Source organism: Hemiscyllium ocellatum, chromosome 6 (genome assembly GCF_020745735.1).
Source record: "Hemiscyllium ocellatum isolate sHemOce1 chromosome 6, sHemOce1.pat.X.cur, whole genome shotgun sequence".
In the NCBI taxonomy this organism is placed as follows: Eukaryota; Metazoa; Chordata; class Chondrichthyes; order Orectolobiformes; family Hemiscylliidae; genus Hemiscyllium; species Hemiscyllium ocellatum.
The window spans coordinates 54,452,301-54,467,444 of NC_083406.1; the positions used below are offsets into that span (position 1 = coordinate 54,452,301).

The 15,144-nt window shown below is 42.8% G+C and overlaps 1 protein-coding gene across 3 annotated transcripts in view; it reads right to left on the bottom strand.

Annotated features, from left to right (window-relative positions):
* abcc4 (ATP-binding cassette, sub-family C (CFTR/MRP), member 4) overlaps positions 1-14,637 on the bottom strand; it is a 472,542-nt gene extending 457,905 nt beyond the window's left edge. For all 3 annotated transcript variants that reach the window (XM_060825961.1, XM_060825960.1, XM_060825959.1), the window contains exons 1-2: positions 14,504-14,637; positions 1,430-1,540 (exon numbers count right to left, since the gene is read on the bottom strand). In XM_060825961.1, coding sequence (XP_060681944.1) covers positions 1,430-1,540; positions 14,504-14,577 — 185 coding nt within the window. In that variant the 5' untranslated portion in view covers positions 14,578-14,637. The remainder of the gene's footprint in view (positions 1-1,429; positions 1,541-14,503) is intronic.
* Positions 14,638-15,144: the final 507 nt, after the last annotated feature.

The following is a 15,144-nucleotide window of genomic DNA, read 5'->3' on the forward strand; positions in this document are numbered from 1 at the left end:
GGCCTCAGATCAACGATAATCTCATTGAATAATGGATTAGGAACAAGGGATTGAATGACCTATTCTGCAGTCCTAAGATATAGGCACATAATGCAAAAATTCTATAACACAAGTCGGGAATGCCTTACATAGTTATAATTTTTTAGCATTCCACTTTGTCAACCATGGGACATTCAGTGAGAGAAAGTACAGGGTGTTGACTAGTTAATATTCAAACCATCAGGTATATTGGATTAGCATTGATGCTTATGATGGTAACGTACAAAGGCTGGTAGCCTCACCACACAGATATATTCTGGAAAATACCCTAAATATCAGTTTGAGATTGTTCTGTTCTGAATAACAGAATTTAGTCAAGGTCAGTATAAAATATGCCATCACTTAAAACTCCTATGCATTCGCAATGATTGAAGTGTTATTTACTCATGTTACATACAGAAGAAATTGTAGAATTAGAATTTGAATCCTTAGTGTGGAAACAAGCCCACACTGACCCTTCGAAGAGTAACCCACCCAGACCCATTCCTCTATCCTATAGTTACCCTGACTAATGAACCTACCCTACACATCCCTGAACACTATGAGCAAATTAGCACAGCCAAGCTAACCTGCACCTATTTGAACTGTGGGAGGAAACCGAAGCACCCATAGGAAACCTATACAGACACGGAGAAAATGTGCAAACTCCACACAGACAGTCGCCAAAGACTGAAATCCAACCTGGGTCCCTGGTGCTGTGTGGCAGTAGTGCTAACCACTGTGCATCTCCAAGTTTAATGGTTGGAGTATGTATGATGTCATATCGTCAGAGATGTTCTTGCCATTGCCTACTTTTGTGTGAAGTGTAAAAATACATAAAAGTTAAAATAGATTTAAGTAATTTTCCAACATCTCTAGCACAACTGGAAACTGGAAGGAAAAGTGCCCAGTTTCAAACACAGATCAGTGGTGTCGGAGGTGATGCAAGTTCTACTGCAATTCCAAAGTCAAGTCATCTTCTAACATCAGAACATATTTGAACTAGACTTGTTATTAATGTGGTCTGATATTTCTGGGGTGTAATATTACAAACAGCATAATACCAAAGTAGTGTCAGGCCAAGGCAATAGCTGAATTTGACCAAAATGTACAAAATATATGAACTTCACTAACAAATATTTATGGTATGGAAATACCAGTGTTGGACGGGGGTGTACAAAGTTAAAAATCACAACACCAGGTTATGGTCCAACACGTTTAACTGAAGGTACTAGCTTTCGGAGCTCTGCTCCTTGATCAGGTGATGAACCTGTTAGACTATAACTTGGTGCTGTGTGGTTTTAAAATATTTATGGGGTCACCATCTGTTGCTATAGTCTATTAAATATATTATTCACATTGCACTTGTATGTATTCAGCAACAATTTGAAAAAGCAAAAAATAGGAATACCTTTGCAGTTCCTCTCCTAATTTCTCAGAACCATCTTCTGGAGGCACTTTGTACAAATCATTTTCTTCTAATCTCCTTTTGTAACCAATTCGAAACAATGGATTTAACCAGCTGCAAATTGAAAAATAAAAAGATAACTGAACTTGCAATACAATTTGAACACATCTTCAGCACACACTAAAGCAACAATGTGAAAAGATTTAAACAAATTAAAGATGAACAATTCAATGAATAAAACTCAGTAGAAACTATTCTTGGATACTGCTCCAACACTTCTTATGAGAGCTAAAATTCTTCCAAGTATTACCAAGTCAAAAGCATGTATGTTTACTTTAAATTAGACAAAACTTTCTGAATTTTGAAGTAAACTTAAAGTGCAGGCTCAGCTGCCGAATGGAAAGGCTGGGAAACGGGCTGTTCCAAAATAGATACATGTAACAATTGGCTGTTAAATGGTACCTGAGTTTTGGTCCTGTTTTGACAACAATTCAAACTTAACCAATTAGTTTAAATAATGACCAGGATACCAGAAGCCAATGAAGTTTGAATTTTACTGTTTTGACACCTGGAAACCAATGAAATTAGAAGAATTCAACATTTTGGTGGGGTGTGGGGGTGACTAAACTGCCATTTTGAAAATTAGAGAGGATCTGCCAATCAGCAGGCAGTTGGCTGTATGGCAATTGCACTATCTAACAGCTTGCTCTCAAAGAAATCAAACAATACTATCTATCAAAAAGTACCTTTTCATGGAAAACATTCTCGCAGTAAAAAGAAAGACGATGACCCAGGGAGTTCATCAGGTGGAAGATCAAGACTATGTGGTTTTGAGACTAAGTTAATGAAATAAGTGCCTAATTGGAACAGCATATTTTTAATAGAGTTGGGATCAGACAGCAAGTAATTACGAAAGGGGGGCTTGGGTTTGTTAATATTTATTGTCAAGTATTCATTATTAAAGTTAGGAAAATAAATTATTTTTTTTCTTGAAATACTGGAAATTCAGAGTTCTCCATCACTTACGTTTTAACAAATAATGAGGCAAGACAAGCTTTTCAGGCTGTGTCGGCTCAATGGTTAGCACTGCTGCCTCAAAGTGCCAGGGACCCGGGTTCAATTCCAGCCTCGGGCAACTGACTGTGTGGAGTTTGCACGTTCTCCCCATGTCTGCACGGGTTTTCTCCGGGTGCCTCCCGCTATCCAAAAATGTGCAGGTTAGGTGAATTTGCCAAAATAAATTGCCCACAGTGTTAAATGCATTAATCAGTGGTAAATACAGGGTAGAGGAATGGGTCTAGGAGGGTTACTCTTTGAAGGGTCAGTGTGGACTTGTTGAGCCAAAGGGCCTGTTCCCATTTTTTTCTTTTTCTTTTTTGGGCACTGTGTAGTTGGAGCGATGGTGCAGAAGGCAGGGCTTTACATTTCTGGGATATTGGAATCATTTTTGGGGAAGGTGGGATGTGCACAATATGGACTGGTTACACCAGAACTTGTAACTTGAAAAGAGTTTGCTAGTGCTGTTCATAAGAGTTTTCAACTAACTTGGCAGGTAGCTGGAGCCAAGGGGGCATATCCAGCAAGGGGAGAAGAATGGTCCAAATTAGAGGAGACAGTAAGTGAATGAGGAAAGCATAGACACTATAGATTAGTTAATGTACAAGGGGACACTCCTGTTCTTTTCTTTTTTTTTCTTTGTTTTATTTTCTCTTTCTTTTTTATTTGGGAAAACACCCGAGTGGTCAGTGACAAGCAGTGCCCTTCACATCAAAGGGGACACTCCTGTTCTTTTTTTTTCTTCTTGTGAGACACAGTGAAAGACACAAAGTGTACAAATCTTTATTCAATTTCCACCACCAGGAAAATAGGAAAACTCCCGAGTGGCCAGTGACAAGCAGTGCCCTTCACATCAAAAAGGGCAATGCTGTGTGATCAAACAGGGAAGGGGAGGGCAGGGACTAAATCAAAATAGAGTTGGAGGGGGAAATGATGCACTCCACAGGGCCTGTTTCCATACTGCAGAGAATCTAATCTAATCTAATCTAATCTAATTAACACACGGGTTCAACCTCTGCTCCGTAACTGTTTGAGGCTCGTCATCCAGGATTTGATCAGATCTGGGGTAAGAAAGATCCCAGTAGATTTAAACATTTGGCGATTAGTGTCCTAGATCTTTAAATAAAACTTAGGTGAGAAGATTTGTTTTGTTTCAGTTACTTGTGATTGGTTACATCGAGAGTGTGCAAACAGGCTCTTAACATTGTTAAAGAGATTCTGGGGTTTGAAGATGCTTCCTGAAGTTGCCAAGAAAGTTTAGAAAGACAGAACAAGGATATACTTTTAGAATTAGTAAATCCAATTAGGTTAGAACTCGGTTTAACTTGGAAGAAAAGGAAAGTTGAATGGTTTGGAGTTGGTCAAGCACTTAGGTGAAACTGAGAAACAAACAAATGGAGTGGAGTTATAGAGTTACAGAGATGTATAGCATGGAAACAGGCCCTTCAGTCCAACCCGTCCATGTCGACCAGATATCCCAACCCAAACTAGTTCCCCCCTGCCAGCACCCAGCCCATATCCCTCTGAACCCTTCCTATTCATATATCCATCCAAATTCCTCTTAAATGTTGCCATTGTACCAGCCTCCATCACCTCCTCCGGAAGCTCATTCCATACACGCACCACCCTCTGTGGAAAAAGTTGCCCCTTAGGTCTCTTTTATATCTTTCCCCTCTCACCCTTAACCTCTGCCCTCTAGTTCTGGACTCCCCGACCCCAGGGAAAAGACTTAGTCTATTTATCTTATCCATGCCCTTCATAATTTTGTAAACCTCTGTAAGGTCACCCCTCAGCCTCCGACACTTCAGGGAAAACAGCCCCAGCCTGTTCAGCCCCTCCCTATAGCTCAAATCCTCCAACTCTGGCAACATCCTTGTAAATCTTTTCTGAACCCTTTCAAGTTTCACAACATCTTTCCGATAGGAAGGAGACCAGAATTGCACGCAATATTGCAAAAGTGGCCTAGCCTTTGTCCTGTACAGCCACAACATCACCTCCCAACTCCTGTACTCAATACTCTGACCAATGAAGGAAAGCATACCAAACACCTTCTTCACTATCCTATCTACCTGCAACTCCACATTCAAGGAGCTATGAACCTGCACTCCAAGGTCTCTTTGTTCAGCAACACACTCTAGGACCTTACCATTAAGTGTATACGTCCTGCTAAGATTGGCCTTTCCCAAAATGCAGCACCTCACATTTACCTGAATTAAACTCCATCTGCCACTTTTCAGCCCATTGGCCCATCTGGTCCAGATCCTATTGTAATCTGAGGTAATCCTCTTCGCTGTTCACTACACTTCCAATTTTGGTGTCATCTGCAAACTTACTAACTGTACCTCTTATGCTCGCATCCAAATCATTTATTTAAATGAGAAAAACTAGAGGACCCAGCACTGATCCTTGCGGCACTCCACTAGTCACAGGCCTCCAGTCTAAAAAAAAACCCGAGAAAAACATAAATTGCAAACAAGGCAACTAGAGTTAGAAGATAAAAAAAAGTGAGAGAACATACTGAGCTGAGCAAAAAGAGAAAGACGGAGAGAACAGAGAGCAAAAGGGCGAAAAAATGGGGTGAAAAGAAGAGAGAAAAAGAAAAAAAGAGAGAGAGAGAGAGAGAGAGAGAGACAGAATTTGAACTTCAGAACTTGTGAATTAGTCCAGAAATTTAGCAGGATGGACATTAAGGGAGAAGGCATGAAACGTATACAAATCTGTTAAAACACTGCCATTTTTCAGAAGATGTCAAAGCCTTCTTTATTTCTTTCGAAAAACTGGTTAGGCAAACAGAGAACTTGTGGATAATGCGAGTTCAGACTAAGCTGGCAGGCAGAGCTAGTGAGGTATTTCCAGCACTGTCAACATGAGGGGTCAAGACATTCTGCAGATTACAAACAGGCTATTTTGAGTGTCAATGAATTGGCACCAGTATCATATAGACAGCAGTTCACGAAACAAAGAAGGAATCAGGATAAAAGCAAATTACTGCGGATGCTGGAATCTGAAGCCAAAAGAGAAAATGCCGGAAAATCTCAGCAGGTCTAGCAGCATCTGTAAGGAGAGAAAAGAGCTGACGTTGTGAGTCTAAGTGACCTTTTGACCCTTTGACAAAGGGTCAGTTAGACTCGAAATGACAGCTCTTTTCTCTCCTTACAGATGCTGCCAGACCTACTGAGATTTTTCGGCATTTTCTCTTCTGGTTATGCAGTGGGGCATAAGGTGAAATTTAGCTTCTGACAGGAATTTCATCCCATGAGAGACAGAAATTGGGAGAAGGGGGAAATCCTTCACTACAAGGCTCAGTGGTTAGCACTGCTGCCTCACAGTGCCAGGGACCCGGGTTTAACTCCAACCTTGGGCGATTGTCTGTGCAGAGTTTGCACATTTTCCCTGTGTCTGTGTGGGTTTCCTTCAGGTGCTCCGGTTTCCTCCTATAATCCAAAAATGTGCAGGTTAGGAGAATTGGCAATGCTAAATTGCCCGTAGTGTTCAGGCATGTGTAAGTTAGGTACATTTGTCAGGGGTAAATACAGAGGAATGTATCTGGGTGGGTTACTCTTCAGAGGGTCAATGTGCACTTTTTGGGCTGAAGGGCCTGTTTCCACACTGTAGGGATTCTAATTATCAGAATGATTGGGATAAAGGTATCCCATTCATATTGTTTGCCTTTCAAGATGCCACAAATTAATCTATTCAATTTACTCCCATTGAATATTCAGATATAAAGTGAGAGGGCCTTTGAAACTAATTAAAGAAAAATTGACAGGACTGAAGTCAGAGATCTCACACTTGGATTATGTAACGAAGGTGAGGGAGTGATTAAACTGTGCAGGTGAGTTAACTAAATAGCACCTGAAGAGAACACAGCATTGAATGAAGCAGATGGCAGATAAAAGCTCTAAAATTCGGACATTTTCCCATGGGGATAACATACTAGTATTGTTACCAGTATTAGCAGATCCCTTCAAAGCCAGGTTTAGTGGCCCCGATCAAATTGAGGAAAAAGTGAGTAAGGTCAACTTCCTTAAGATGCTGGATAGTAAAACACCGTGTCGGGTATGTCAAGTAAATATGTTGAAACCTTACTATAATAGAGACATGGAACTGGAGGAAAGAGTTGTTAGTTCCTGCCCCTGGAGTGAGGAATCAAATCCAGATGGTGTGGATTTAAATGTGCCTCAAAATATATTAAATAACAAGGAAGCCTTTAAGGAATGGGATAGGATAGTGAGAGTTATCTGTCTCAAGGGCAAAGAACCGAGTTGAAAGGCTTCTTGCAGCAGGTTGAGGACAGAGTCACAGAAATGTACAGCACGGAAACAGACCCATCAGTCCAACCCGTCCATGCTGACCAGATATCCCAACCCAATCTAGTCCCACATGCCAGCACCCTCCAAATCCTTCCTATTCATATACCCATCCAGATGCCTTTTAAATGTTGCAATTGTACTAGCCTCCACCACAGAGTGTCATAGAGCGTACAGCTCGGAAACAGACCCTTCGGTCCAACTCCTCATTCCAACTTATCTGTGATGACTAGATATCCCTACCCCATTTGTTTTTCAGCCGCAACATGACCTCCCAACCCCTGTACTCAATACTCTGACCAATAAAGGAAAGCATATCAAACGCCTGCTTCACTCTCCTATCTACCTGCGACTCTACTCTCAAAGAGCTATGAACCTGCACCCCAAGGTCTCTTTGTTCAGCAACACTGTCAAGGACCTTACCATTAAGTGTATAAGCCCTGCTAAGATTTGCCAAAATGCAGCACCTCACATTTATCTAAATTAAACTCCACCTGCCATTCCTCAGCACATTGGCCATCTGATCAAGATCCCGTTGTAATCCGAGGTAAATCTTCTTTGCTGTCCACTACACTTCCAATTTTGGTGTCATCTGCAAACTTACTAACTGTACCTCTTATGCTCGCATCCAAATCATTTATATAAAATGACAGAAAGTAATGGACCCAGCTCCGATCCTTGTGGCACTCCACTGGTCACAGGCCTCGTCCAGAGCTCCACTCCCCACTGGGGAAGGATCCAGTCCTTTTATTTATTAATGGAACCAATTACCAGATGAACAAGTGACAAAAATGCATACTAGGAGCTCTGTAACAGTAACCAAAAACCAATGGGAAAACAAGGAAGCTGACTAAATCAAAATGTCATGGGAAGAGAAACGTTGCAACCCAACACCTGTAGTGACTACCTATCTTGAAAAGATAGGAAATTACTAGTGAACATTGCATGCTCTCTTTCCGAGGACACCCTGGGTAAGAATCTAGTTTCTTTTCTTTCTGTTAATAAATCCAATCACAAAATTCCAAACATACAGAAAGAATTTGTCCTCCTGAGCTTTAATGATTATTCTACCTTTTCTGAACTGGGGACCTTTCAAGTGTGAGGTGAGAACCATTACAATACAAAAATGTGGTCCTGAGAACCCAGGACGTTTAGTTACTAAGTTTGCAATAACACCAAAACTGGAGGTGGAGTGGACAGGTGGAGGGTTACCTCAGATTACAACAGAATCTGGACCAGATGGGCCAATGGGCTGAGAAGATTAGATTACTTACAGTGTGGAAACAGGCCCTTCGGCCCAACAAACCCACACCGACCCGCCGAAGTGCAACCCACCCATACCCCTACATTTACCCCATTACCTAACACTACGGGCAATTTAGCATGGCCAATTCACCTGACCCGCACATTTTTGGACTGTGGGAGGAAACCGGAGCACCCGGAGGAAACCCACGCAGACACGGGGAGAACGTGCAAACTCCACACAGTCGCCTGAGTCGGGAATTGAACCCGGGTCTCAGGCGCTGTGAGGCAGCAGTGCTAACCACTGTGCCATCGTGCCGCCCATTGTGGCACATTAATTCAGATAAATGCAAGGTGCTGCATTTTGGGAAAGCAAATCTTAGCAGGACTTATATACTTAATGGCAAGGTCCTAGGGAGTGTTGCTGAACAAAGAGACCTTGGAGTGCAGGTTCATAGCTCCTTGAATGTGGAGTCGTAGGTAGATAGGATAGTGAAGTAGGTGTTTGGTCTGCTTTTCTTTATTGGTCAGAGTATTGAGTACAGGAGTTGGGAGGTGATGTCGTGGCTGTACAGGACATTGGTTAGGTCACTGTTGGAATATTGCATGCAATTCTGGTCTCCTTCCTATTGGAAAGATATTGTGAAACTTGAAAGGGTTCAGAAAAGATTTACAAGGATGCTACCAGGGTTGGAGGCTCTGAGCTACAGGGAGAGGCTGAACAGGCTCTGTGTCCAGTTTTGGTGCCCACACCTCAGGAAGGACATATTGGGACTGGAACGTGTCCAGCGGAGATTCACACGGATGATCCCTGGAATGGTAGGTCTAACATATGAGGAACGGCTGAGGATCCTGGGATTGTATTCATTGGAGTTTAGAAGATTAAGGGGAGACTTAATAGACACGTACAAGATAATACGTGGCTTGGAAAGGGTGGACGCTAGGAAATTGTTTCCATTAGGCGAGGAGACTAGGACCCGTGGACACAGCCTTAGAATTAGAGGGGGTCAATTCAGAACAGAAATGCGGAGACATTTCTTCAGCCAGAGGGTGGTGGGCCTGTGGAATTCATTGCCACGGAGTGCAGTGGAGGCTGGGACGCTAAATGTCTTCAAGGCAGAAATTGATAGATTCTTGTTGTCTAGAGGAATTAAGGGCTACGGGGAGAACGCTGGTAAGTGGAGTTGAAATGCCCATCAGCCATGATTGAATGGCGGAGTGGATTCGATGGGCCGAATGGCCTTACTTCCACTCCTATGTCTTTTGGTCTTATGGTCTTATAGGCTGGGATTGTTTTCCCTGGAGCGTCGGAGGCTGAGGGGTGACCTTGTAGAGGTTTACAAAATCATGAGGGGCATGGATAGGACAAATAGACAAAAGTTTTTCCCTGGGGTCGGGGAGTCCAGAACTAGAGGGCAGAGAATTAGGGTGAGAGGGGAAAGATATAAAAGAGACCTAAGGGGCAACCTTTTCATGCAGAGAGCAGTACGTGTATGGAATGAGCTGCCAGAGGGTGTGGTGGAGGCTGGTATATTTGCAACATTTAAGAGGCATTTGGATGGGTATATGAATAGGAAGGGTTTGGGCCGGGTGCTGGCAGATGGGACTAGATTGGGTTGGAATATCTGGTCGACATGGACGGGTTGAACCGAAGGGTCTGTTTCCGTTCTGTACATCTCTACGACTCTATGAGCCCTTTCTACTTTTAACACGTTGACCAGAATTGTGCACAATTCTAAAAATGGCCTCACCAATGTCTTGTGCAGACAGCATGACATCCCAACTTCTATACTCAGTGCTCTGACGAATGAAGACATGGGTGCCAAACACATTCTTCACCACCCTGTTTACCATTGATGCCACTTTCAAGTAACTATGAACCTGCCCTCCTGGGTCCCTCTGTTCAACAACACTCCCCTACCATTAACTGTGTAAATCCTGATCTAGTTTGCCCTACCAAAGTGTAACACTACATTAAATTAAACTCCATCAAACAGTAATTAATCTTATCTCATTAGTCAAAATCAGGTCTAGTATAGCCTGTTCTCTGATTGATGCTATATAATACTGGTCTAAAAAGTTCTCCCACAAACATACAATTCCTCTAGACTAAATTTTCTTATCTGATTTTCCAGTCTTTATGTAGGTTGAAATCCCCCACGACAATCATCATAACCCTGACATGGTCCCATTATTCCTTCAAACAATATCATTCCTGTTGGAGAAATGTACATAAATTCTACAAATGACCTATTATAAAGATGTTATTATACACTTCTGAATCAGGTTTAGATTACTAGATCAGATTACTTACAGTGTGGAAATAGGCCCTTCAGCCCAACAAGTCCACACCGACCTGCCGAAGTGCAACCCACCCTACATTTATCCTTTCACCTAACACTATGGGAAATTCTGCACATTTTTGGACTGTGGGAGGAAACCGGAGCACCCGGAGGAAACCCACGCAGACACGGGGAGAATGACTGTGTGGAGTTTGCAGTCGCCTGAGGCGGGAATTGAACCCAGGTCTCTGGCGCCGTGAGGCAGCAGTGCTAACCACTGTGCCACCAAGCCGTCCACAAACTTTTACTTTATTTCTATAGAGGTTAATCAGGAACTAGCTCAGAAAGCGAACTAACACTTAACATCACTATTTCCATCCAAAGCCACAATCTGTATAGAATGGAACCATGAAAATTTTTAAAAATCAGCCATTAGCATATTAAATTATATTTTTAATCAGCATATTAAGGTTTTATGCGAGAAATTCCCTCAGCCCCAATAGTTTAGTAGGTAGATGGTGAAACTCTCAATCAGAGCATTGTTGTTTAAATCCTGCTTAAGGCACTTCTTTTTTCTTAGCTGTGCAATTCAAATATTTTCCTTTAATACTTTTACCAGACAAATACAAGCAATTTTCCACAGCCTCAAAACAAAATCCAAGTTGGATGAGGGACAAAAACTTATAATTGGTTAAGGATTACACAGGTTAAAAACGGCAACTTGAACTTTTGATAGTCCACATCAAGCCAATGTGTTCCTTTGATTGCAATTAACAGAAACCCTGACACAGAGATTGCACTAGTACATGCACAACTAGTGTTCCCCTCAACTGTTACGACACAGATAAACATGGCTTACTAAATTGCGCATCAGCTATTAGCAGTCAACTGGTTTAACATTAATTTCTAAACAAAAATGCAACATTCTTCAAATTCAAAGCTTGTAAGAAGATTCATAGCTCGGGTGCTCGTTGTTGTGGTTCTGTTCACCGAGCTGGGAATTTGTGTTGCAGACGTTTCGCCCCCTGTCGTGTCGTTTCGTGGCTAGTTGATGTTCATGGATGTGGATCGCTAGCTGTCTTCCTGTTTGTCCTATGTAGTGTTTTGTGCAGTCCTTGCATGGGATTTTGTACACTACATTGGTTTTGCATGACACAACCAGCTATCCTTAGTAGCCACACACGCAGATGACAAGCAACATGAATTCGACTGGGACAACACTACTATTATAGCACAAGCCAAACAGAGAACAGCCGGGGAATTCCTAGAGGCATGGCACTCATCCACAGATTCAATCAATAAGCACATCGAAATGGACCCAATATACCGGTCACTGCAACTGACAGCTGGAACTGACAACCGGAAGCGGCAGATTCAAACCACTCCAAATGCCAGAGGAAAGATCACAGAAGCGCTTCACAGGAGGCTCCCAAGCACCGAGGATGTCACCTAGACAGGGGATGAAACGTCTGCAACACAAACTCCCAGCTCGGCGAACAGAACCACAACAACATTCTTCAAATATTGGAAATCAGAAATAAAAACAGAAGATGCTGGAAACAATTAGAAGGTCTAGCAGCTTTTATACAGAGAGAAACATAATTAAGGATAAAAGGTCACAGAACTTTTACTTTTTTTCCTCCCCTCAGATGCTACCAGAGTTGCTAATTATTTTCAACATCGTTTTCATTACTGTTGACTGGCACCATACAAAACAGTACAAATTAAAGTTTACGTCAGATGTTAAATATATAAAATTAAGGTTAAGCAAATATTCATCTTTCAACAATCAGGAACTAGTTCCCTGCAGCTCTACTGCATAGAAATGGACTCCATGTTACTATGCTCATGCAAAATGTGCAAGAGTGTCTACTAAGGGCAGTTAAGCCTCACTTTTTTCATTCCCAAAAATCTTCATTTGTATTTTTCAAAATAGCCACCTGCAAGATCCTCTCCAAGCCATTCACCATCCTGACCTGAAAACAGATTAATATTCCTTCACTGTCAATGGGTCAAAAGAGTTGAAGAAGGCAGCTCACCACTACTTTCAAGGGTAGCTAGGGAGAGACAATAAATGCAGGCCTAGATTAGAGTGAAGCTAGAAAAGCACAGCAAGTCAGGCAGCATTCAAAGAGCAGGAGAACTGGCATTTCAGGCATAAGCCATTCATCATGAATGGGAGGGAAACAGATGGTTTGGGGAAGGGGATGACAGATAAATAGGAGGGTAGGGGTCAATGGTAGCTGGGAAGGAAATGACTTGAGGGATGCAGTGAGAGAGAGAGAGAGAGACTCACTGAGGTGCTTGTGGAGGGAGGAGAATTTCTTCAGGGTTGGCATCCTTAGAACAGGCTTCACAGTAAGGTTACAGCGACTAGGAAAAAGTGAGGACTACGGATGCTGGAGATCAGAGTCAAAAAGTGTGGCACTGGAAAAGTACAGCAGGTCAGGCAGCACCCCAGTACCAGGAGAATCGATGGTTCAGGAATAAGCCTTATTGTTTTTCTCTCTCCACAAATGCCACCTGACTAGAGTTTCTCCATTTTTCTGTTTATTTCACATTTCCAGATTCTGCAGCATCTTATCTTTCATCAGACTCTCATGCTTGTGTCCATTCTTTGAAAGAGCTACCAATTCTTTCTACGATATGGCTCGTTCCCCACAGACTTACAAACTTTCTTTGAAGTACAAATGCAAATGCTTATTTTTAAGTCACCACTGAATCTGCTTCCACCACCTTTTTTAGGCACAGCTTATGTTAGAAATAAAACCTCAACCCCCTTCTGATGCTTTAATCTTAAATCTGTATCCCTTTTGAAATGTACATGTGTATGTGTCTGGGGTGAGGGTTTGTGAGTGTCTGTGAGAGAGTATATGTGTGTGTGTGTGTGTGTGTGTGTGTGTGTGTGTGTGTGTGTGCGCGCGCACAAAGTCGTCTCAGTGTGAGAGGGTGCACGTGTGAGTGTAGGAGTGTCTCTCTCTGTAGATGTGTATAGGTAGGGTATGTGTTTCTATACACTTTCTCACAGATACTCACAACCCCTCCCCCCACCCCAGACACACACACACACACACACACACACACACACACACACACACACACACTCACCCTCTCACAGACTTAGACCACTTTACACTTTCACACAGCCGCTCACAAACTCCTACCCCAGACAGACAGACAGACACACACACATACACATATACATTTGTGGGGTGAATTTGTACTTGCAGAGTTACATTGTACTTTGCTCAAGAACTGCATGTAAGGCTGTGTTAACACTTTTTAGATTAAAATCATTCTAAACATCATGACACAGACAGGGAGCTAACACCTTCAACATCTTATCTGCACTGACACCAATTTTCACAGGTAACCCGAGAATGTAACTTTTTTAAAAAGTGTTTTGTGATTTACATATGAAAGAAGTGAAACTATCATGATCCTTCTAACAGATGTGATTTGGAGATGCCGGTGTTGGATTGGGGTGTACAAAGTTAAAAATCACACAACACCAGGTTATAGTCCAACAGGTTTAAGTGGAAGCATACTGGCTCACGGAGCAATGCCAGTATGAGAGACTTAACAAATGATCAAGGTATTTTTCAATGTATAATTACATCACAATGTAAACTTTTGCTATAAATTCTGTGTCTCACAATTGTGTCATCCACAACCACCTGATAAAGGAGCAGTGCTCCGAAAGCTAGTGCTGCTAATTAAATCTGTTGGACTGTAACCTGGTGTTTTTTAACTTTGTACACCCCAGTCCAACACCAGCATCTTCAAATCATTCGTAATAAAGGGCTTTTGCCCGAAATGTCGATTTTCCTGCCCCTCGGATGCTGTCTGACCTGCTGTGCTTTTCCAGCAGCACTCTAATCTAGACTCAAAAAGTTTATCATTGGCAGTTACTTATTTTTTTAAAAACTGAGCATTTTCAGGAGAACGCCTGAAATAAACCCGTCCTAGGATTGTAGGAGTAATGGACATTTTCTCAATCTACAACAGTGTCAATCTGAGGCTGTCACTGAACTAATGAAAACCAAGAAGAAGCAAAGGGCTTACAGCATTGACTGCCTTCTGTAATGAACAATGATTAAAGCATATAGAGAAAAACAAGAAACAGATATTTCACCTTGAATGACACTAGAGTAGAAAAACGAAAAACGCTGTCTAAATACGCTTACCAGAAAAATACTTTGGAGAATATATTAGCAGCTACCATAGGATTAGGTTTATCTTCTCGGCAGACAGGCTCCATGACAGTCTGCGTCAATGAGAGAAAGTTCCTCACACCCGCTCCTGGCTTCCCTTCCGTGAGCACCCCCGGGTCAGGGGGCGGGAACAATCCCGGGTCAGGGGGCGGGAACAAACCCGGGTCAGGGGGCGGGAACAATCCCGGGTCAGGGGGCGGGAACAAACCCGGGTCAGGGGGCGGGAACAATCCCGGGTCAGGGGGCGGGAACAATCCCGGGTCAGGGGGGCGGGAACAATCCCGGGTCAGGGGGGCGGGAACAATCCCGGGTCAGGGGGGCGGGAACAATCCCGGGTCAGGGGGGCGGGAACAATCCAGGGTCAGGGGGGCGGGAACAATCCCGGGTCAGGGGGCGGTGGGAACGAAAGCAGGGCCGGAGCCATTGAGGGAGGCGGCAGTGGGTTAGAGGATGGAGGGTTGTCAGGGTGGCCGTGCTTTCCGACTGTTGCCCAGAACTGCCTTGTCCTGGTGTCGGTTATTCCATGATCCTGCTCTGTTTTCAAATCAACCCTGTCAGAGTTTTACAAATTTAAAAATCACACAACAGCATCTTAGAGTCCAACAGATTTAACT